Consider the following 20,422-nt stretch of genomic DNA (forward strand, 5'->3'; position numbering starts at 1 on the left):
GGGGTGCGGGGGGGGTTGCTCTCTGCCCCCACAGTCAGTGTTGGGGTGTTGGGGCTGGGGTGATGCAGCCTGGGGGCTAGTGGGGGGCTGCACCCCCTGAGTAGCCCCCTCAGATCTCTGGGCCTGGGGGTTTGGGCTCCTGGGGGGGATACTGGGTCCCTCTGGGGCTCTCATGGCCCTACCAGGGGTCCCAGGGTGAGGGTCCCTCCTGTGACCGAGGGGGCTGATGTGCCCTTGCATGGGGGGCACCGGCCCGTGTCCTGCCCAGGGTTTGGGGTCCACGGGGTCGAGGGGGGTGCGTGTGGGTCTCCTGGTGTGCATGACCGTGACTGCCCGGTACCGGGTGGGACCGTGGGCACCGGGGGGCCGTGGCTCAGCAGCAGCGCGCGGTGGCCGTGAGGAGGGGACCAGGACCGGACATAGCAGCTGCTCCGGGGATCCCTCTCCCGGCGGTTTCTACAGGGGACCCCGAGACAGGGCACAACTGCTGCTACCGGAGACACCGGGAGGCCCCGGCCCCGGTGCCGGTGGCTGCTCCGGGGATCCTGGGACCGCCGATCCCGGAGCCCTGCTTCCGTCCCCGCCTCGTGGCCTCCCCGGTGTCAGTCCCGGAGTCCTCTCTCCGTCCACCCTCGTGGCCTCCCCGATCCCGGAGCCCTCCCCGGTGCCGGTGCCGGGAGGAGGGGGCGTGGCCCGGCCGCCTTGGCCCCGCCCCCCGGTCCCACGTGCGCCGCCGGCGCCGCCGGGGTTAAAGCGCGGCGGAGGGATCTCCGCCCGCCCCCCCCCCCCCGACTCACCCAGCCCAAGCTGCAGATCTCGGGGGAGAGAAACGGGGGGAACAGGGGCCACAGAGCCCCCCCCAGGGTCCCGGTGATGGCTCTGGAGTGCTCAGGCCCATGGTGGGGGGCTCAGCCCCACAGCACACCCACGGTTGGAAGGCACCCCAATGCTGGGGTGCCTCATCCCCCCCCAGCTAGGAACAGCCCCCCCAGTCCAGGGGTTCACAGACAAAACAACGTTTAATTGTTCCAGTCCTGACTCCCACGGGTCCGGCACAGCCGGGAACAACACCCGCATTCAGCCCTGGCTCCCGGGGCAGGAGCAGCCCTGACGTGTCCTTGTGCGTGTGGGGGGACAGCAGCGATGGGCCGGGGGGCTCCTGGCTGGGACAGGACCCCCACCCCGCTCCCAGCCCCCCGTGAGCTCCACAGCCCGTGCAAAGTGAGGGGTCCCAAACCGCAGTGGGACTGTGTGGTCCCCCCCAAAGCCACCACCAAGGTCTGGGCAAAGGTCCTGGGGGGGGGCCTGCCTCATCCAGGGGGTCGTGCCCCACCCTGGGGGCACCACGTCAGGCAGCAGCCGGTGGATCTGCCGTGGGAATTGTCCACCCGGTCGATCTCCTCGCTGATCTTCATGAGGATCCCCTGGGTCACCTGGGGACGAGGGAACATCAGCCCCAGCCCCGCCAGGACACCGCTCCCAGCCCCGGGGGGGGGTGTCCATCTGCCCCACCTGGCTCTCCTTGGCCGAGGACTCGAGGAAAAAGGCCCCCCACGACTCCGCCAACTTCTTCCCTTCATCTGTCCTCACTTCCCTGCTGGAGACACAGCAGAGGACGGGCAGGGGGGACATGGGACCCCCAGAGCCTCCCTGACCTCTGCAGAGCCAGGTCTGCTGTGTTCCCCAGCAGCACCACGGGCATGCTGCAGGCATGGGGAGGGTGAGGGCCCTGCCCCCCTGACCCCCCCCTCCCCACGAGGGACAGCACCTACCGAGTCTTCCCCGGCTCTCGTACAGCTTGTCGTGGAGGGTCTTCACCACCTGGAAGCTGTGGGGGCAAGGGGACCTCTATGCACTTCCCCCCAGCTTGGGGGTCTCCCCCCCTCCCAGGGGACCCAGCCCCAGCCCCGGGGGTCCCTCACCTCCGCAGGGAGGTCACCGAGTACACCAGGACGTAGCCATGGGTGCCGATGATGAAGGAGTGGGGCAGGATGCTGTATTCATCCTGGGTGGTGGCAGGGGTGGCTGGGGGGGCAAGGGGGGCAACAGCCACCCCCAAGCCCCCCTGACCTGCCCCAGGGTTACCTGCCCGGCCGTGTCCACCAGCTGCAGCTGGAACTCGTCCTTGCCCACCACCACCACCTTGTTGTAGGCTGTGGGGATGGCACCAGCTTAGGGGAGCTGCCTGGGACCCCCACACCACACCCCAGGGCTCAGATCCACTTCTACCCCACTCCAGGGCCGTCTCACCCCCCCCAACACAAGGTTTTGGGGCATAACCCCCCCCAGAAGTGGGGACACGTCTGTCCTCGTCACCCGTGGCCCCACAGGGGCAGCAGGAAGGGGGATCCCGGGCGGGCAGCCCCCTGCACCCCCCCACGCATGGGACTTACTGCTCTCCACCGTGGGCTCGTAGCACTCCACGAACTTCCCCTCCACGAACTGGTGGGCCAGGGAGGTTTTACCTGGGGTGGGGGGAAACAACAGGGCTGGGGGGTCCCGGCATCACCGCAGGGCAGGGGACGCAGCTGGCTGAGGGACAGAAACCCCCCCCGGGGGCTCAAGGGCACACGAGGGGATGGAGGGTCTCGGGGAGGTGTCTAGGCTGGGCACTTGGTGCTGAGCCCCCCGGCACAGCCCCCCCCCCGTGCGAGGTAACCCCCAGCGTGGGCAGCCCCGCTCCCCGGAGGGCAGGACCCCCGATGCCGAGCCCCCCGCCCTGACCCACGGCGCGGGGGGGGCCGAGAACGAGCACTCTGCGGTGCCGGAGGGGCGGCACTGCCCGCGGCGCGGGCGGGCGCGACAAACGGCGCAATAAAAACCGCCCGCCGCGCCGGGAGGGGGCGGAGCCGCCGCCACTACACCGGCGGCCGCACGTGACCACAACACGGCCCCGCCCCGCGCTCCCATTGGCCGAACCGCGGCGGAGGGGGCGGGGCCAGCCTGCGGCGCAGGCGCGGTGCCCGCCGGGGCTCCATTCATGAAAACGGAGGGAACGGCCGCGGCCACGTGGTGACCGCGCACCTGAGCGGGGGGGGGTAAGGGGGGACTTAGTGATCCCTTCCTGTCCCCCCCAACTTGCTCCGGCCCGGGGACCCCCGGGAATGCCCGCGTCCACATCCTGATCCCCGAGATCCCCATCCCAACCTCCCCCAGCCCCAGGACCCTCAGTGCCCCAGGGATACTCCAACTCCCCGAGATGTCCGACCCCAGCCTCAGTGACCCCCAACCCCCCTGGGGATACCCCAGCCCCTCAGGATGCACAACTCCAGCCCTAGGGACCCCCATCCCCCTGGCATAGTCAACTCCAGGCCCTCTGGACCTCCATCCTAGGATTGTGCAGCCCCCACTCCCAGCCACAGCTCCACAGGGCCCGTAGAGTCTCTTTATTTCCCCGAACAATTAAATAGCAGTATTTCTTTTGGTTTTTAAACAGAAGTGGTTAAAAGCAGGCTGCCCTCCTGTCCCACGGGGTGAGCCCCACTGCCAGGGCAGGTGGGCGTGGGGGACATTTATATTATCATTTATAAATAGAAAAATAAAACTCTCAAGCAGGGCGGGTTAGCAGTTAGCACAGTTAGAGCCAGGCCTGGCACGGGATGCCTGTGCCCATGGCAGGCACCCCGTCCCCACAGCAGACACCCGGTCCAGCCACCCTGGGGACAGTCTGGGTGCCAGGGACAGACCCAGAGCTGGGGGACAGGCAGGAACTGCTGCCAAGTACTCGGTGTTGAGCTATTTTGCCACCACCCTCCCGGCTGGATTTGGCTCTGGGATGGGGTCTGGTGGTGCCTGACAGACACCAGCCCCGGCCCCAGCACAGTGGTTAATAAAGCAATAAATACCAGGGGAGCACACGGGGGTCTGGGGCACGGGGACAGGGCTGGGTGGGGGTCCAGGACACAGGGCAGGGCTGAGCCTGGTCCCTGCACCACCCCGTGACACCCCATCCCATGGATCCCACCCTATCCCATGGATCCCACCCCTACCACCCCACACCCCGGGGCAGCGCTGAGCCCAGAGCCCCCCAACCTCCCCACTTGACTGGGGGTGCCCCTTCCCTCCTCCCTGGGCCCAAGGGGTGCCCAGGGCCAGAGCCCCCTCGTTTCCAGTGCGCGGCATCACCCGCAGTGTGGTGACCGGGGGGGAAACAGGGACCCCTAAAGCTGCAGAGCCTCGTGGCCCAGCACGCCCCCGGCCAGCCGGTAGAGCAGGCGGGAGTACCAGTGCATGCCCACCTCGGGCACCGTCCCGTTGCCCGCCTGGGCGCGGGCGGGCAGCAGCGAGAGGAGCCCGTGGAAGAGGCGCAGCGGGGCGAAGGCGCGGTGGGCCCAGCGGTGGCTCTCCAGGACGGCGTAGCAGGACGCCAGCACCCCGTTGACCAGCAGGGTCCCGTGGGAGGTGAGCGGGGCGAAGACCCCCACGCCGTCCTCCCGCGAGACCCTCAGCACCCGCGCGGGGCGCAGCCCCCGCCCGCCGGCCCCGTGGGCCAGCACGGCGTCGCCGGGGCGCACGCGGCGGGCGAAGACGGGCAGGAAGGCGGCGGAGCCGTTGGCGGCCCCGCGGGCGGCGAACACCAGGTGGGACGGGGTGAGGAGCAGCCGGCGCGCCGGGCCGGCCGTCTCGATGGCCACGAAGGAGGCGCGCTGGCCCAGGTCCCGGTCGAGGAAGAGCAGCACCTCGGTGGGCACCAGGCGCCCGCCCGGCTCGGCGCCCAGCACCCAGTCGCCCCGGCGCAGGTCGGCCAGGCCCCGGCGCTCGCCGCTCTGCAGCGTCACGGTGGCGTGGCCGGGGAAGCAGCCGCCGGTGCGGACGGCCAGCGAGTTGTCTGCAAGGATGGAGAAAGGCGTGGGTGTCCCCCGCCGGCCACCTCCACCGGGCCACCACCTCCAGAGGGGAAACGGCCGCCCCCGGGTCCCCAAAGCACCCCCGGAACAAAGCTGGTATTTTCCAAAGCCCCCCCAGCCCGGTTCCTGCGGCTCCTGGGCGCTGCAGGGCCCCTTTGTCCGCCCCCGCACTGATGCCCTTTGTTCGGGGCTGGCACGGTGACATTTACGGCCACTTTCACTTTCTGTCGATTGTCACTTCTGGACTGGATGGGAACTGCTGGGGGCTGGGGGGCTGCGGGGCTGGGGGGTGTGGGGCTGGGAACTCTAGAGGGTGGGGAGCTGCATTGCTGTTCCTCTCACTGAGAGCTGAACCACGAGGGTGGCTCCATCTGGCCAAAATTCGGAGGGGAAAGTGTGGGGTTTGCCAATCTGGTGGCCGGAAAGACCGGGGCGAGCTGGGCTGGGGCCAGACATCAACTGGAGCAGGGCTGCATCACACATGCATCTGGGAAGCCAAGAGGGAGCAGAGGGGGCTGTGGGGCTGCAGGCTGGGATGCTTGTGCAGATGGCAGCCCCCCCACCCCGGTGGCAGCCCCTTCCATGTGGTACCTGCTTTGACAGAGACGTGGATGTGTGCCTTGGACTCGTAGTAGACCCAGTCGAAGCCGGCCTCCACGGCCAGGCGGGCCAGCATGCCGTACTTGTGGCGGTCCCGGTCGGACGTGGTGATGTCCAGCGCCCGGCCCTCGTAGTGCAGGGAGTCAGGGAGGTGGTGCCCGTCCTCGTCCCAGCCCTCAGTCACCCGCAGCTTCACCCCCGGCCACATGTTCATCACCGCGATGGCCAGAGAGTTCACCCGCTCCTTGCAGCGCTGGGGGGGGGACACCAGCCCTGGTGTCACCCCCAGCACCTCCACAGCACCCAACACCTCCACAGCACCCCCACAGCACCCAACACCCCCACAGCACCCAGCACCCCCACAGCACCCAGCACCCCCTCACAGGGACAGAGAGACGCTGGGCCTTGGAGGGAGCTCAGAGGGGCCGCTGGTGGGGACAGATGGGGTGTTGTCCCCCCCGGGGCATAGAGAGGGTCATGGCCAAGCTGCCCTCCCCAACCTGGGCACAGGTTGAACGTTAACGTGCCCCGGGGTCCCGTGGTGGAGCTGGGGCAGCCGGGCAGAACGGGCAGGGGACCGGGACGGGGACCGGGACCTTCCCCAGTGTCACCTTCCCCGCGGCCACGGCCGTGACTGATTAACCCGGCGGGGGGGGCTGTGGGGCAGAGCTGGGGGTGCAGCTGACCCTGAACCAGACCCGGGTCCGGGCTGAGGGGGACAGCGGGGGTTCCCGGTGGCTCCGGGATCCCTCTCCCCATCAGCAGCGACAGCACCGACACGGGGTGCAGCGGCCGGAGCTGCCCCCAGTGCCCCCCCGCGGTCGGTGAGGTCACAGCGTCCCTCGGTGCCACGGTGCCCCCCCTCTCCCCCGTCCCACAAAGCGGCTCCCGGGAGCGCGGGGCCGCGGGGGCGGGAGCGCGGGGCGCGGGCCCGGGGCGGCCGGGCCGGGGGGGCAGGAATGTGCCCGGCCCGGCCCGGCCCGGCCCGGCCACAATAGGCGCCTTCCAGCCCGGCGCTGACCTCAGGCCCCGGGAATGCCGCCGCGGCCACAAAGGGCCCTTTCAGCCGCCCGCACCCCGGGCCGGCTCCGCGCCCGCGGCTCCGCCGAGCCCCGCCGCCCCGGCCCCGCCGCCTTCTCCGCCCCGGCTCGCGGGAGCTGCCGGCGCCGCATGGACCACTCGCAGCATCCCCCGTCTCCATGGCGACCGCGGAGCCGCCCCTCGCCATGGCAACCATGAGCATCCCGACGGGGCGCAGCGCGTCCCGGGCTCCCGCCACCCCGGAACCCCATCCGGGGACACGGGGGAGAGGAGCCGCCGGTCCCCCGTGCCCGCGGTGCCGCCCCGTTAATCCCCGACGGTCCTGAATACCCAACGCGGCGGGACCGCCCCGTCCCAGGGATCCGGTGCTGCCGCGCCGCCGCCAAGGGCCGGGGAAGGGAGCAGGGGACCGGGGAGAGGCACCGGGCGGCCCCGGAGGGGACCCGGCGCCCCGGGAGGCTCCGTGTGCCCAGGAAGGGTCGGTGCCACACGGGAGGCTCTGTGAGCCCCGGGGTGGTCGGGGCGCCCCGGGGAGGGTCGGTGCCGGCTGGGGACGGTCCGTGCGCCCCTGCGAAGGTCGCTGTGCTCCCGCCCGCTCCCCCCGCCGCCCCCGGGGCCCCTGGGAGCGAGGTCGGGCCGGGCGCAGCCCCCACCTCGGTCATGAGCCGATCCGCCCCCGTGTTCTCCTCGTCCTTGAAGATGATGTCGGGGTTGTAGTTGGGCACCAGGTCCCTGAAGCGCTCCGAGCCCCGCAGCACTTTGCCCTCCGCCTTCCCGCTCGCCCCCAGCGTCTGCTCGGGCACGTTGGGCACGAACTGCTTGTAGAGCAGCGGCGAGAGCTGCCGCCGCCCCAGCCGCCGCCGCCCCACCGGGCCCCGGCCCGGGCCGCAGCCCAGCACCGGCGCGGCCAGCAGGCAGGCGGCGAGGCCGAGCAGGACGAGGGCGAGCGGCCTCCACCGGGGCATCCCGCCCGCCGGGCCCCGCTGCCTCCGCGGGCCCCGCTCAGTCGCCGGGGGCACGGGCGGCCGGGGCGGGCATGGTCCCGGTGTGGCGGCCCCGGGGCTTTTAGAGGGTCGCGGTGCCAGGGGCGGGTCGGCGCCGTTTCCTTCTCACACCCACGGTCCCGTCGTCGCTGCGGGATCCGCGGCCGCCCGGGACGACTGTTCCCCCCTCCCCGCGCCCTCCCGCCGGTGCCGCCACCCACTCGGAGCGCAGCGCCCGGGCACCGGGATGGCCCCCCCGCCGCCGATTCCGTGCCCACGGGCCCGGCACCCCCTCCCCTGGCGCTGCACCTCGGTCCCGGGGTGTCCCCGACACAGCCCGAGCCTCGGGAGAAGCCCTCGTACCGGGCACCGGCGCCGGACACCAATACTCCCCTCCGGGCACTGCCCCGGAACTGGCACAGGGTACCCGGCTCCTGGCGCTGCCCCGGGACCGGCACTGGGACCTGACCCCGCTCCCCGACCTCTCTCTCCCTTCCCGTCTGAATCCCACGCTCCAGTACCGGCTCCTCTCCCTACTCCCCGCACTGCGCTCCGGTACCGTGACCCCCCCTTATCCTGGTCCTAACGCCGCGATTCTGGTCCTGGGACCTCTCCCCTCTCCTGTCACCGCCTGTCGGGACCGGGGACCCCCCTCTCTCCCCGTCCCGATCCCACTTCTCTCACTAGCCCTGGCACCGAGGACACCCGTTATCCTAACGCTGCGCCGCCTGTATCGGCACCTGCTCCGTCCCCTTGGCACAGCCCTGCTCCCGAGCTCCCTGGCGATCCCCCGGTCCCCTCTGTTCGGTCCGACCCCCAGTCCCGGTCCCGGTCCCGGTCCCCACTCCTGGCCCAGTCCCCGGTACCGGCTGCCCTGGGTACCGGTCGGCACCGTGCGCCGCCCGCAGCCGCCCCGGCCGGGCTGCCCCCACCGCGGCCGCTCGGCTCCGGCGCTGGGCAGCCCCGTCGGGCCCCGCCTCGGACCCGGCCCCCGGGAGCGGCGGCAGCGGCGGCCACATCCCCCGGGGCCGCCCCCGCCGGGCTGCCCTGCCCCGGCCCCTCCGCGCCCCGGCACCGGGGCACCCCGGCACCGGGACCGGGCTCCGGCGGCGATGGAGGCACCCCCGAGGCCGGGACCGGGCTGCTCCAGGGCTGCCACCGGGCTCCAACGGGCACACCGGCGCCTCCAGGAACGGGACACTCCCGGGACCGAGCTCCCCCCGGGGCTGGGGCTGTGTCCCCCTCCCAGCACCCCCAGAGCTCCCAGCGAAGCACCCAAGGGTGCCGGGGGCCTCGGAGAGGGTAGGAGGCAGCAGCGGGGCGGTGGAGCGTTGGAAGCGGGTCGAGGGGGTCCCGGCCCCCCCCCGCAGTCCCCCCGCAGCCCCGGTGCCAGCCCGGGGTGACTGGGAGGGGAGCAGATTGCGGGGAAATCGCGGGCACCGATGGCCTCATTTCCTGCAATATAAACCAGGTTTCCTGCGCTTCCTGCTCGGCCCCAGCCGGGGGGGGGGCGAGGGGGGGCCCGGGCCCCCCACCCCTGCCTGGGGGGGTCGGCCTGGCTCGGCCCCAGCCGGGGCAGGATGGGTGGGGGGCCGGCTCTCAGGGCAGTTTCCGCTCGGGCTGCACGACCCCCCCATCTCAGGGGCTGGAACTCACCCTGTGCCCCGCACTGGGGGCAGCTGAGACCCCCCCGCCCGTACCCCGGAGCAGCCCAGAGCCCCCCACCACCCTCGGAGTCCCTCAGCCCGGGCAGCGGGCAGGGAGTTGTCCTCACCTGTGGCCCCGCCTGGAAAAACGCCGTTAACCCCAGCCAGGAAGAGGGTTAATTATGGCCCCCAGGGAAGGGGAGGGCAGAGCTGTGACCCCCCGGGCAGGGACACCCCGCCCCTGCCCCCCCCATACTCGGCCCTGCCCTCGAGGGGAATAAAACCCCCAGATTCAGATATTTTTATATAAAAAAGAGACTATTTATTGCTCCAAACAAGTTCTGTGGTAACAGAGAACTAACAGACTCATCACACCAAGCTGCCAGAGAGAGGGCCTTGTCCTCTGCACCCCAGGCCCCCCTATTAAGGACCCCAAAGGCCTTGGGGTGGGGCAGGGGGACAACCAGTGCCCCCCTGCAGCCCCAGAGTGACATGGGGACGGGCTGTGGAGTGACTGTGGGGAGGGGACACGGGGCTGCCCCCGCAGTGTCAGAGCAGTCCCTGGGGGGGGGGACACATTTAAAACCCAACCAGACCCAAGGGAGCAGCCTGGAGGGGTCGGGGAGGGGGCCCAGCCACTCTCACATGAGGTATGTAAACAGGAATGGGGGGGCTGCAGCCAGCACAGCCTCGGGGACACCCCTGGGGGGGTGACAGGGACGTGGCTCAAGGCCAAGGCTCAGGAGCGCAACAGGCTGAGACAGAGCTCGGGGGTGTCCCCCCTCCTGTGGGGTTTTGGTTCTCCCTGGGTGGTCCCAATGTCCCTGAAGCACCAGGTGCCATCGGTGCCAGCTCTGTGGCTGGTGGGCCACCCTGGGGGCCACCACGGCTGGGGGGACACGTCGCTGTCCCCAGCCTTAGCAGGACTTCACGAGGGGCCGGCGGCACGTCACGGGCAGCGGCAGCTTGTGCAGACCTGGGCAGAGGGAGAGCGTGAGCTGGAGGGGCACAGGGGACACCCCAGCACCCAGCCCCGTGTCCCCACAGCCCCTCATCCTCACCGAAGGCGCGGATGAGCTCGGCCTGCACGGCCCAGGAGACCCTTTTGACCAGGCACAGCGTGGTGAGCCCCGCGAAGCCCATGTTGTAGAGGAAGACGATGTAAAAGTTCCCCAACCAGTTGAAGCGGCCGAAATCCCCCAGGAGGTCAAAACGGGTGATCCCTGCACAGGGGTGTGGGACACCGGTCAGGGCACCCCAACCCTGAGGACACCCCCGTCCTGGGGTCACCCCAATCCCTCTGGGGGCTCACCCAGTGTCCTGGAGAATACAGGCAGTGCTGAGCTGAGCACCAGCAGGGAGACACAGTTCCCGATGATCTGAGGAGAGGAAGGAGGGTTTGGGGGGGGGCAATGCTGCCTCAGGGACCCCCCAGAATGGGGAAAGGGCTCCCCAAATGCTGGAGAACCACCGGGGTCCTTCCCAGCACTGGGATGCTTTGTCCCCTCGCATGGGGACACCACGTGGTGCACTGTGGGGACCGGGGGTCCTGCACATCAAGGGGAGCCCGGGAGCCCCCCAAGCCCAGCCCAGAGCTCCCACCTTGGTGAGGGGGGTGTCCCGCCGCTCCGGGAGCAGGCGGGTGAAGAGGGGGGAGCTGTAGAAACCCACGACAGAGGAGACCATCAGGTAGCTGTGGGAAGTGTTAAGGAGGAAAAGAGGGTGGGATGGCCCTGGGGACAGTGTTGGGGACAAAAGGGACATCTCTGGGGACACAAGTGCCCGCCGGAAGGATACAAGATGAGGACGACCTGCAGGGCAGCTCCGAAGGAACCAAAGATGGAGAAGGAGACCTGGCCCAGGGACGCGTCCTGCGGGGAGAGGAGGGGGCAGGTTGGGGAGAACAGCCCCCAGACCAGCGAGGGACACGACCCCACACTGCCCCATCCCCCTGCCCCGGTACCTGGATGCCCCGTGGCATCGCGGCATCGTCCAGCAGCAGCTCCAGGACGTGGAAGCAGACGATGAGCACAGAAATGCCCTGGGAGGAGCAGGGAGGGAGTGAGGGCAGTGGAGGGGACAGGGGCGACCCCCCAAGCCCCCCTGGGTGCCAAGGGCCACTCACCGTCAGCGCCAGGAGGCCCAGCATGGCCAGGGGGTAGCCCAGGTTCCTCTGCCAGGGCGACGCTCGGTGCCGCAGCTCTGGGGGATGATGTGCCCAGGTGAGAGGGGAGAAGAGCCCCCACCCCAGGGCAGGAGACTGAGGAGGCCCCAAGCTGCCAGGATAGGGAGTAACAGCCCCCACCCCGTTTCCCATCCCCCTCCCTCCATGGAGCACAGGCTGCCGGGGACCCAGTGCTCCCAGTGCCAAGCTGGAAGGAATCCAGGTATCCCGATCTTCCCCCCCAGGCTCCTCACCCAGATTCCGCCTCTTGCTCCGGATGGCAAAGAACTGCTCCTGCAGCAGCTCCATGTCCAGGTTCAGCCAGCAGGAAGCTTTGCCTGCCAGGGAGGACACACCAGGGGGCTCAGGGGGGCTGAATGCTCTCATGGTGGGGCACAGGGACCCCCAATCCACCCTGTGCTCCCCCTTCCCGTGCCAGGCACCCACCAGAGCGGATCCTGCGGGATACAGCAGCTTCCTCAAACCTCGTGCAGCTCAACTGCTCGTCCAGGTCTTCCAGGAGCTGGGGATGGGTGAGGAGCCCGTGAGCAGCCAGTGAGGGGGCATGAATGGCTCCCCGTGCCCAGGGTGGGAGAGCAGGCAGCCCTGGGGACAGTCACACCCAGGCTGGGGCAGCGGGATCAGGGAGGGGACACCTCCTTACCCGGGGTTTCACCAGCAGCTTCCCCGTGACGGTGAACATGGTGGAGAGGCCGAAGGGGGTGCACACTGTGGTGGGAGGAGAGGCTGAACAGGGGGTACCCCAGCATCCCACCCCTCCCAGCACCCCCAGAAGGGTCCTGGGTAAGGCAGGGGGCTCAGCCCTGCACAGCGACCCCTCCAGACCCCATCTGCAGGGAGCACCCCCTTCTCCCAGCTGAGCACCCCAGGGGACCCACACCCAGCACAGGACGGGCCACTGGGGCCGGGGCACCTCGGGGGGCATCCAAGGACTTACACAGCAGAAGCAGCACACCAAAGAGGGAGATGCAGGAGTAGAGGTAGGGCAGGTAATATTCCCAGAGGTCTGTGGAGATGGCAGGATCAGGCCAGTGGCACCAGGCACCTCTTGTCCCATTCAGTGCCAGGGCCTGATCCTGCCCCGCCAGAGCTGGGAGAGCCCAGGGCACCCCAGCAGCACCCACCATAGAGCGACTGGCGACTGGCAGCGTCGTTGCCCACGATGGCAGAGGCCACCCAGACCATGCCCAGCACCAGCAGCGTCAGCAGCAGCAGCACCACGGACGTCTCGTACACCCTGGCCATGATGCCCTGTGGGAGTGGGGTCAGTGTGGAGCCAGGGATGGGGGGCACAGGGGGGACATCTGCGGGACCACCCACCTTCTTGGATCCTGCAAACCCCTCCGACTCGGTGAAGAAGTAGGCAAAGGGCATGAGGAACACGAGGGACAGGTTGGAGAAGAGGAAGATCAAGTTCCAGAGGCCTGGAGGAGGGGGAACAGCACGGGATGAGCCCCCGGGGGGTGTGTGAAGCCTGACCCACAGCCCTCCAGGCACTCACAGGGTCACCCCGTGCACCCACCGTGGACAAGGGACCCATTGAGCCACTGGATGTAGTAGTTGTGGGGGAAGGAGAGCAGCACCTCGTTGCTGATGATGGAGAAGGGCAGGAGGAGGACGGCGCCCAGTGCCACGGCCAGGGTGAAGGTGCAGAGCCCCAGCCTGCCAGAGGGACGAGTGTCACCTCCAGGTCAGGGCCTCTGGAGGTGCCACAGCCCAGCTGTGCTGCCCAGTGTCAGCAGCACCCATGGGACACGGTGTCCTGGCTGAGGAAGGGGCAGAGTTTCGGGGAAAGGACAGACAGGAACTTACGCAATCCTGTTGACAGCAGCATCCTCGTCATCGTGCACTGCGGGGACAAAATCCCAAACCGAGGGGCTGGGGGAGGCAGGGCTGCCTGGAGCATCGCTCCCTGCCCCCTCCCCAACCTCCCTCTGCTCCAAAAAGAACCCCCCCCCAGGGAACTGGGCTCTGCTCTCCCCTGGGGCAGCTGGTGGGTGCCCTGCAGGGACTGGTGTCACAGAAACCCGGGCTGTGGCAGGACCAGAGAGGCTGAAAGTGAGGGAGAAACAACCCTGGGGAGGCTGAATGTGGCTGCCAAGGGCTGCCCAGCTCTGGTAGCTCCTACCTGCTGTGAAGTCCGTGTGCTTCTTGAAGTGGGTTATGATGAAGTGGCAGAGGATGTAGAGGCTGGCAAAGAGCAGGGCACAGATCTGTGGGCAGAGGAGCGTGGGAAGTGCAGGCAGGCCCAGAGGGCAGCACTCCTACCCCAGCTCCTACCCTGGGCAATGCCCCAGGGCCCATCTACACCACCCTATTTGTTTTTCCACTCCTGGCCCTGGTTACACCCCACCTGTGTGCTCAGCCCCATCCCTGCACGGGGGCTGCACCCAGGGCTCGCCCATAGGTGCCCTCAGACTGCCACAGCACCCAGGCCAGGGGGCTGAGGACCCACACAGCAGCTCCAGGTCAGCCTGTGCTGGCAGAGCTGGAGATGAGACCCCGTGGGATACCCCTGAAGCGCCTGATCCCACAGCCCTCGCTCCGCTGGCACCGGCACCCGGCAGAGCCACGGGAACAGCCTTGACTGAGGCAGCAAGGCCGGCTGGGGAGTCCCTCCCGCCCCCGGAACGCCGAGGTCACCCCGGAGCAGATGATGTGCAGGGAACACGGCGACCTTTCATCCCGCCGGGGACGCGGCAGGGCGGGGAAAGGTCACCCAAACCCTCCACCTTGGCACTGGAGGAGCCAAGGCACCTCCCTCCTGCCCGGCCTGGGGGGACTCGGTTGCCTGGGGGTCCCCAGGATCTGCCCCCAGAGCTGGCCCAGTCCTGGACCCCCCGAAGGGCAGTGCCCAGAGGGTCCTTCTGCTCCTGCTTCCACCCAGCAAAGGGGCTCAGATCGCAGGTCCCCTCCTGCCATGGGCTGTACCCCAAAGCACAATGTTCTGCCTGGCTGAAGGGCCCCCCAGCACCCCCCCCACGCAGGGAAGTCGGGCTGAGTGGGCTCCACACTGGTGGTGCCAAGCAAGGGGCTCCTGGGTGAGATGTGGCTCCCCAGGATGGAGGTCTGTGAGATCCAGGGCAGAGATGTTGGGCTTTGGCCACCAGGTCCTCCCTCTAGGCACTGAATTTGGCTGTGGCAAGATGGTCCTGGCACTACTGGTCACAGCCCCTCTGGTCACCCTGCACGCAGCATCCTGAGGATCCTTGGGAGATGCCAGGATCAGGACACCCAGGTCGTCATCATCCCTGAGCCTCTGGCAGCAGGAACAGAGGAGCAAACCCATCTGCCTCCCTCACCAGGGCCCAAGGGTTGGGGGGGCTCTGCAGGGCCCCTTCCCACTGACACTAAGCTGCTGGGGACAGGGACAGAGCCAGGAGCCTGGCACAGGGCTGGCCTGGCACAGCCCAGTACCCAGGACCCCTGGCCCCCCCAGCACAGCAGGACCCCAGCCGGGACTGCCGGGGCTGGCAGAGGGTTCAAGGGGTGGTTCAGCAGGGCTCAGCCACAGGACCCCGCTATCTGCGGGGCACACGCAGCCACCGCGGCCCTGGCACCGATAAGGACCGGGCGTGGGGCACCACCACAGCCGGGCCCCACAGCCGCCGCCGGGGATCCCAGCCCTCCCGCGGGGGGCTGCGAGCTCCCAGCCCCCTCCTCCTCACGTCTCCCCGCCACACCGGGCTCCTTCCCCCACCCACCGCCCCTCACCGCGACCCCCGGGGGCACTCACGATGCACTCGCGGACCCTCTCGTGGAAGAGCTGCTCCCGCACGGCCAGCGCGTCCTGCTCCAGAGGGGCCATACTGCGGCCAGCATGGCCGGGCCGGGCCTGCAGGGCCGGAACAGACGCTCCGGGACAGACGCTCCGGTGCCGCCGCTCCGGTGCCGCCGGGAAGCGCCGCTCGGAGCCCGCGGGGTTTGGCCCCGCCCCCTTGGCCCCGCCCCCCGGCCGGGCCCCGCTACAATGTATCCGCTCGGCCGGGATGAACGGGCCCGGTCGGCCCCGCCCCCCGCCTCCCATTGGCTCCGGGCCCTGAATGAAGCGCCGCTCATTGGTGGGCGGGCGGTGCGCCGCGCGCTGATAGGCTGAGCGCCCCATGGCCGCTCCCACGGGGCAGCGACCCCAGAGAAACCCCCCGGGATTAAGCGCAGGGATGGAGTTAATCCCGGGACACGGCTAATCCCGGGCGGGTTAATCCTGCAGGGGCCCAGGGGGAGAAGGGTAGGGCTCTCCAGCGCTGGGGGCACCGGGCAGGGCCAGGGCAGGGCACTCCCTTCTCATAGAGGAGCCTGGCAGCACCCAGGGTGACCCCCAACCTGTAGCACCCAGTGATGGGGGGTCTTCACCCCCCAGGGAGGAGAGCAGGCAAAGGGGTGGCCAGTGCCAGCTGGGGCAAGAGCAGAGGCATGCCAGCCGCTTCACTGGGCACAGACAATAGGGACAGTCTGTTCCCATGGGATGGGGCCAGCCGGCCCAGGCGAGAGCGGGCGCTGACACAGAGGGTTTGTATCCGACACACTGGAGCTTCTCTTAAAGCCTTTTATTCACAGACACATGGAAAATCTGCATGATCACATCAGAAAGGACAGCACACCCCAAAACGCACCCAGTGCACAAGGAAGCTCAAGTGTTTGAAGCGGACATTTTGTGAACATGCGACAGCGACAGAAGGAACCCAGCTTTTAGTATTCCTCCCCTTCCTCCTCTCCCTCCCCTTCCACAGAATCCACCCCCACCTCCTCGTAATCCTTCTCCAGGGCAGCCATATCCTCCCGGGCCTCCGAGAACTCCCCCTCCTCCATGCCCTCCCCCACGTACCAGTGCACGAACGCCCGCTTGGCGTACATCAGGTCAAACTTGTGGTCCAGGCGGGCCCAGGCCTCGGCGATGGCCGTGGTGTTGCTCAGCATGCACACGGCCCTCTGCACCTTGGCCAGGTCCCCCCCCGGGCACCACCGTGGGCGGCTGGTAGTTGATGCCCACCTTGAACCCGGTGGGGCACCAGTCCACGAACTGGATGGTGCGCTTGGTCTTGATGGTGGCGATGGCGGCGTTGACGTCCTTGGGCACCACGTCCCCGCGGTACAGCAGGCAGCACGCCATGTACTTGCCGTGCCGGGGGTCGCACTTCACCATCTGGTTGGCCGGCTCGAAGCAGGCGTTGGTGATCTCGGCCACCGACAGCTGCTCGTGATAAGCCTTCTCGGCGGAGATGACGGGGGCGTAGGTGGCCAGCGGGAAGTGGATGCGGGGGTACGGCACCAGGTTGGTCTGGAACTCCGTCAGGTCGACGTTCAGGGCCCCATCGAAGCGCAGCGAGGCCGTGATGGAGGACACGATCTGGCCTATCAGCCTGTTGAGGTTGGTGTAGGTGGGCCTCTCGATGTCCAGGTTGCGGCGGCAGATGTCATAGATGGCCTCGTTGTCCACCATGAAGGCACAGTCGGAGTGCTCCAGGGTGGTGTGGGTGGTGAGGATGGAGTTGTAGGGCTCCACCACGGCTGTGGAGACCTGCGGGGCCGGGTAGATGGAGAACTCCAGCTTGGACTTCTTGCCGTAGTCGACAGAGAGCCGCTCCATGAGCAGGGAGGTGAAGCCGGAGCCGGTGCCGCCTCCGAAGCTGTGGAACACCAGGAAGCCCTGCAGCCCTGTGCACTGGTCAGCCTGGAAGAGGAGACAAAGGCAGGGGGGGGGAGAGACGGCATGTTTATTCCGGGCAGCAGAAGTTGCTCCTTCCTCTCTGTGGCCTCACAAGGACATCTGGGGGGTTTCCAGCTGCAGAGCAGGAGCCACCAGGATGGGTGACAGGGTGGCCCTGACTCCATCTGTGGGGCACTGACTCATGGTGAATCCCCCAGGGAAGGCCCTTGGCCACCAGGGCGGGCCAGAGGCACCTCACAGGGCACCGGGTGCCACCAGCTCAGCAGCAGCACAGGGACAAGTTTGGGCACTGAGGCATGGCACGGCCACATGGCTTTGGGAGGGACCGGCTCGGGGCCGCCAGTCTCCACCGCACGCAGCTGGACTCGGCCGCGGCGGGAGCCAAGTGGGAACAAAGAGGGAATTGCCGAGCTCAGCACCGGCGGCGCCCGGGGGCTGTGGAGCGGCTCCAGCGGCAGCTGCGCCGCGTCCCGCTGCCGGCCAATGGCAGCCACTGCACAACAGGATTAACATTAATTAATAAATTAAATCTAAACCCAGCCCGGCGAGTCGGGAGGGGAGGGTGAGACAGAACGGGGGCTTTGTCCTCGCTGGCCACCTGCACCCCCCGAGCCCCTACCAGCTTGCGGATGCGGTCGAGGACCAGGTCGATGATCTCCTTCCCGATGGTGTAGTGCCCGCGGGCGTAGTTGTTGGCCGCATCCTCCTTGCCCGTGATCAGCTGCTCGGGGTGGAAGAGCTGCCGGTACGTCCCCGTGCGCACCTCGTCTGTGGGGAGAGCCCCGGGCCCCGTCAGCACCCAGCGCCCGCTCCCACCGCCCGCCCATCGCCCCCTGTGGCCGCCCCCCGCGCCCCCTCACCGATCACCGTGGGCTCCAGGTCCACGAAGACGGCCCGGGGCACGTGCTTGCCGGCCCCCGTCTCGCTGAAGAAGGTGTTGAAGGAGTCGTCCCCCCCGCCGATGGTCTTGTCGCTGGGCATCTGCCCGTCGGGCTGGATGCCGTGCTCCAGGCAGTACAGCTCCCAGCAGGCATTGCCGATCTGCACGCCCGCTTGGCCCACGTGGATGGAGATGCACTCGCGCTGCGGGGGCACACGGCACCGGGTCACCCCCTCCGGCCCCTCTCTGTGCCACCCCGGCACCCCCCGGGCTGGCACCGAGCTGGGAAGGGCCCGGCCCCAGGGCTGGATGGGGCCAGATCCTGCCCAGACACACCCATTGCTCTGGGTCTGGGGGTGCACCCAGTGCAGGGGGTGCTCAGCTCCGGGGGTCCCACCCTGTCACGTGACCATCACCCCACATCCCCCGGGAGCTGGGATCCTGCCCGTTGGGGGATGGGGAGCTCAGCGCTTGTGGCTCATCTTGCTCGGAGCACTGAACCGCACCCAGGCTGGCACAGGGAGCCCCGAGGGTCCCATCCTGCCCTACCCGGCTCTGGGGAGACCCAACAATGTCTCACTGGGGCTCAGCAGCAGAGATTCCTCCCCCCCACCCGGTCCCAGTTGAACCAGGGCCACGCCCAGTGCCGGACTGGGGGGGTCCCATCCTGCCGTGCCCCATCGACTGGTGCGGGATGAGCTGCTCAGCCCCGGGGGACCCGTTCTGCCCCGTTAAACCGGGGCCACGCCCAGCGCAGAGTCCGGGCTCAGCACCAGGGGCAGGGGGGTGTCTGTCCTGTCCGGTTTAACGGGAGCCACGCCCAGTGAAGGACGGAGGCTTGGTACCGAGTGAAGGGCCCGATCCTGTCCCGGTGCCACGCCCAGTACGGGCTCAGCCCCGGGGACCCATCCCGCCCGGTTTAACGGGAGCCAAGCCCGATGGGAGCTCAGTACTAGCTCCCAGGGGTCCCATCCTGCCCGGTTTAACGGGAGCCACGCCCCATGGAAGCTCAGTGCTGAGTCCCGGGGGTCCCATCCTGCCCGGTTTAACGGGAGCCACGCCCGGTGCGGGCTCAGGGCTCGGGGGAGGCAGAAAGATCTTCCAGCGCCATTTAACGGGAGCCACATCGGGTCTGGATCCCGGGCGACCCTTTTAACCCGCTGTAACGGGAGCCACGCCCGGTGCGGGATCAGTCCCAGAGCCGGAGACTCGTCCCGGGCGGGGGAGGGGAGGGAGGGGGAGGGAAAGAAAAGACCGGGGGAATGGAGACCAAGGGGCTTGGGGACCGGGGACAACGGCGGGACGGGGACCCGGGGGATGGGAATCGGAGACAATGACGGGAGGGTGGGGATGGGGACCGGGGTAAACGACGGGTCCAGGGGGGATGGGAACGAGGGACAACGCCGGGACTGAGGAAACAGGGACCGTGGGAATAGGGCCGGGGGACAAGGGCGGTACCGGGCCCCCCCCCCGCGCCCCCCTCACCATGGCGGCGGTCGGTCCGGGGTGGTCTCACAGCCCGACGCTGAGGCGGTCGATGTAAGAGGCGCGACGGAGCGCGGGGCTCGGTGCGGGGCTTTATAGCGGCGGCGGGCGGGGCGGAGCGGGGCGGGCGGCGGGGCCGGGGGGGGGGGGGGGGGCGGCCCTTGGGGCCCCGGGGGGGGGGAAAGCCCCCCCGCAGCCGCAGACAAAGGGCGGGGGGGGGGGGGGGGGGGGCCCGGGGGCTGCGGCGGCCACGGCCCGGCCCCGCCGCTGCCTCCCGCCCGCCGCTGGCGGGGCCCCGGCTGTGTCCTTGGCCCCGTCCCCGCCGCGTTCCGGTGGCCGCTCTTGGCTGAGCCACCGGTCACGCCCGGGTCTCAATCCCCCCCCGGTCCCCATCCCCCATGTCCCGCTGTTGTTCCCGATCCCGGCCCCGCTCCCGCCCTGCTCTGGGCCCCGGGGCTGAGCCCGCACCGGCCGTGGCTCCCGTTACACCGGGCAGGACCACGCCCCGGTCCCCATCGCCGGGAACGCCAGCGAGCCCTTGTCTGGCCACTGCGCTGGCTCCCAGTTATCCTCGGCCACACCCCGATCCCTGTCCCCTACCACCCTGTGGTTCCCCATCCTTTGTCACGCTCCGGTCCCCATCCCCAGCCACGCCCCGGTCCTCATCCTCAGGGACACCGTCCCCATCCCTGGCCGTGCCACAGTGCCCTGGTTCCCAGGCACATCCCCGCCGTGGCCCAGTGCCCGTCCCGGCCCTTTCCCGGCCGTTCCCAGCCCTCCCAGTGCTTCTTTGTCTGCTCGGGCAGTGGGAACCGGCCCCGCGGGGCCCAACCCGGGGGACAAAGCGCCATCCCCTCGGGCAGCTGGGGACAAGAAAGGCTGGGGGGGGGCTGTGACAGCGGGGGGACAGCGGGGGGACGCAGGGGACAAAGCCCCCAGCGCAGTTTTGGGCTGGGGGCTCGGGCGGAGAGGCAGCTGCTCTGTGGCAGCTGGTGGTGGGGACACAGCTGGGACACGGGGACACGCGTCCCTCGGCCACCCCTCCATCTGCTGCAGCCCCTGCACAGCCCCCCCAGGCCACCAGCCC

General features: G+C 69.2%; 5 protein-coding genes across 5 annotated transcripts in view; all 5 read right to left on the reverse strand.

Moving 5' to 3' along the window:
- The window catches only part of KMT2D (lysine methyltransferase 2D), a 28,011-nt gene extending 27,690 nt beyond the window's left edge, over positions 1–321 (reverse strand). The window contains 1 exon segment of the mRNA XM_027668492.1: positions 183–321. Within this exon segment, the coding sequence (XP_027524293.1) occupies positions 183–321 (139 nt within the window).
- Positions 322–1,008: 687 nt separating this feature from the next.
- RHEBL1 (RHEB like 1) lies at positions 1,009–4,122 on the reverse strand. The gene is made up of 7 exons (XM_027668494.1): positions 4,041–4,122; positions 2,725–3,024; positions 2,394–2,465; positions 2,086–2,153; positions 1,923–2,005; positions 1,513–1,828; positions 1,009–1,433 (listed from the first exon to the last, which is right to left on the reverse strand). Exons 1-7 carry the CDS (start codon positions 4,120–4,122, stop codon positions 1,311–1,313), a joined length of 1,044 nt encoding a protein of 347 aa, XP_027524295.1. The 3' UTR covers positions 1,009–1,310.
- DHH (desert hedgehog signaling molecule) lies at positions 3,305–7,664 on the reverse strand. The gene is made up of 3 exons (XM_027668537.1): positions 7,142–7,664; positions 5,439–5,700; positions 3,305–4,828 (listed from the first exon to the last, which is right to left on the reverse strand). The coding sequence occupies exons 1-3, from the start codon at positions 7,451–7,453 to the stop codon at positions 4,161–4,163; spliced, it is 1,242 nt and encodes a 413-aa protein (XP_027524338.1). The 5' UTR covers positions 7,454–7,664; the 3' UTR covers positions 3,305–4,160.
- A 1,752-nt stretch (positions 7,665–9,416) lies between these two features.
- Positions 9,417–15,185, reverse strand: LMBR1L (limb development membrane protein 1 like). The gene is made up of 17 exons (XM_027668483.1): positions 15,039–15,185; positions 13,431–13,515; positions 13,115–13,151; positions 12,825–12,964; positions 12,623–12,726; positions 12,427–12,553; positions 12,240–12,308; positions 11,946–12,010; positions 11,729–11,804; positions 11,536–11,619; positions 11,243–11,319; positions 11,081–11,158; positions 10,915–10,988; positions 10,720–10,810; positions 10,430–10,496; positions 10,179–10,340; positions 9,417–10,093 (listed from the first exon to the last, which is right to left on the reverse strand). The coding sequence occupies exons 1-17, from the start codon at positions 15,108–15,110 to the stop codon at positions 10,035–10,037; spliced, it is 1,467 nt and encodes a 488-aa protein (XP_027524284.1). The 5' UTR covers positions 15,111–15,185; the 3' UTR covers positions 9,417–10,034.
- Positions 15,186–15,834: 649 nt separating this feature from the next.
- On the reverse strand, positions 15,835–19,444 carry LOC113959436 (tubulin alpha-1A chain-like). Its single transcript, XM_027668481.1, is given in 5 exon segments — positions 15,835–16,258; positions 16,260–16,973; positions 17,590–17,738; positions 17,831–18,053; positions 19,336–19,444. Coding segments are annotated over 5 exon segments (1,356 nt in total). The 5' UTR covers positions 19,339–19,444; the 3' UTR covers positions 15,835–15,991.
- Between the last annotated feature and the right edge of the window lie 978 nt (positions 19,445–20,422).

The sequence above is a fragment of the Corapipo altera genome, unplaced genomic scaffold (genome assembly GCF_003945725.1).
Source record: "Corapipo altera isolate COAL_440 unplaced genomic scaffold, ASM394572v1 290, whole genome shotgun sequence".
NCBI lineage: Eukaryota > Metazoa > Chordata > Aves > Passeriformes > Pipridae > Corapipo > Corapipo altera.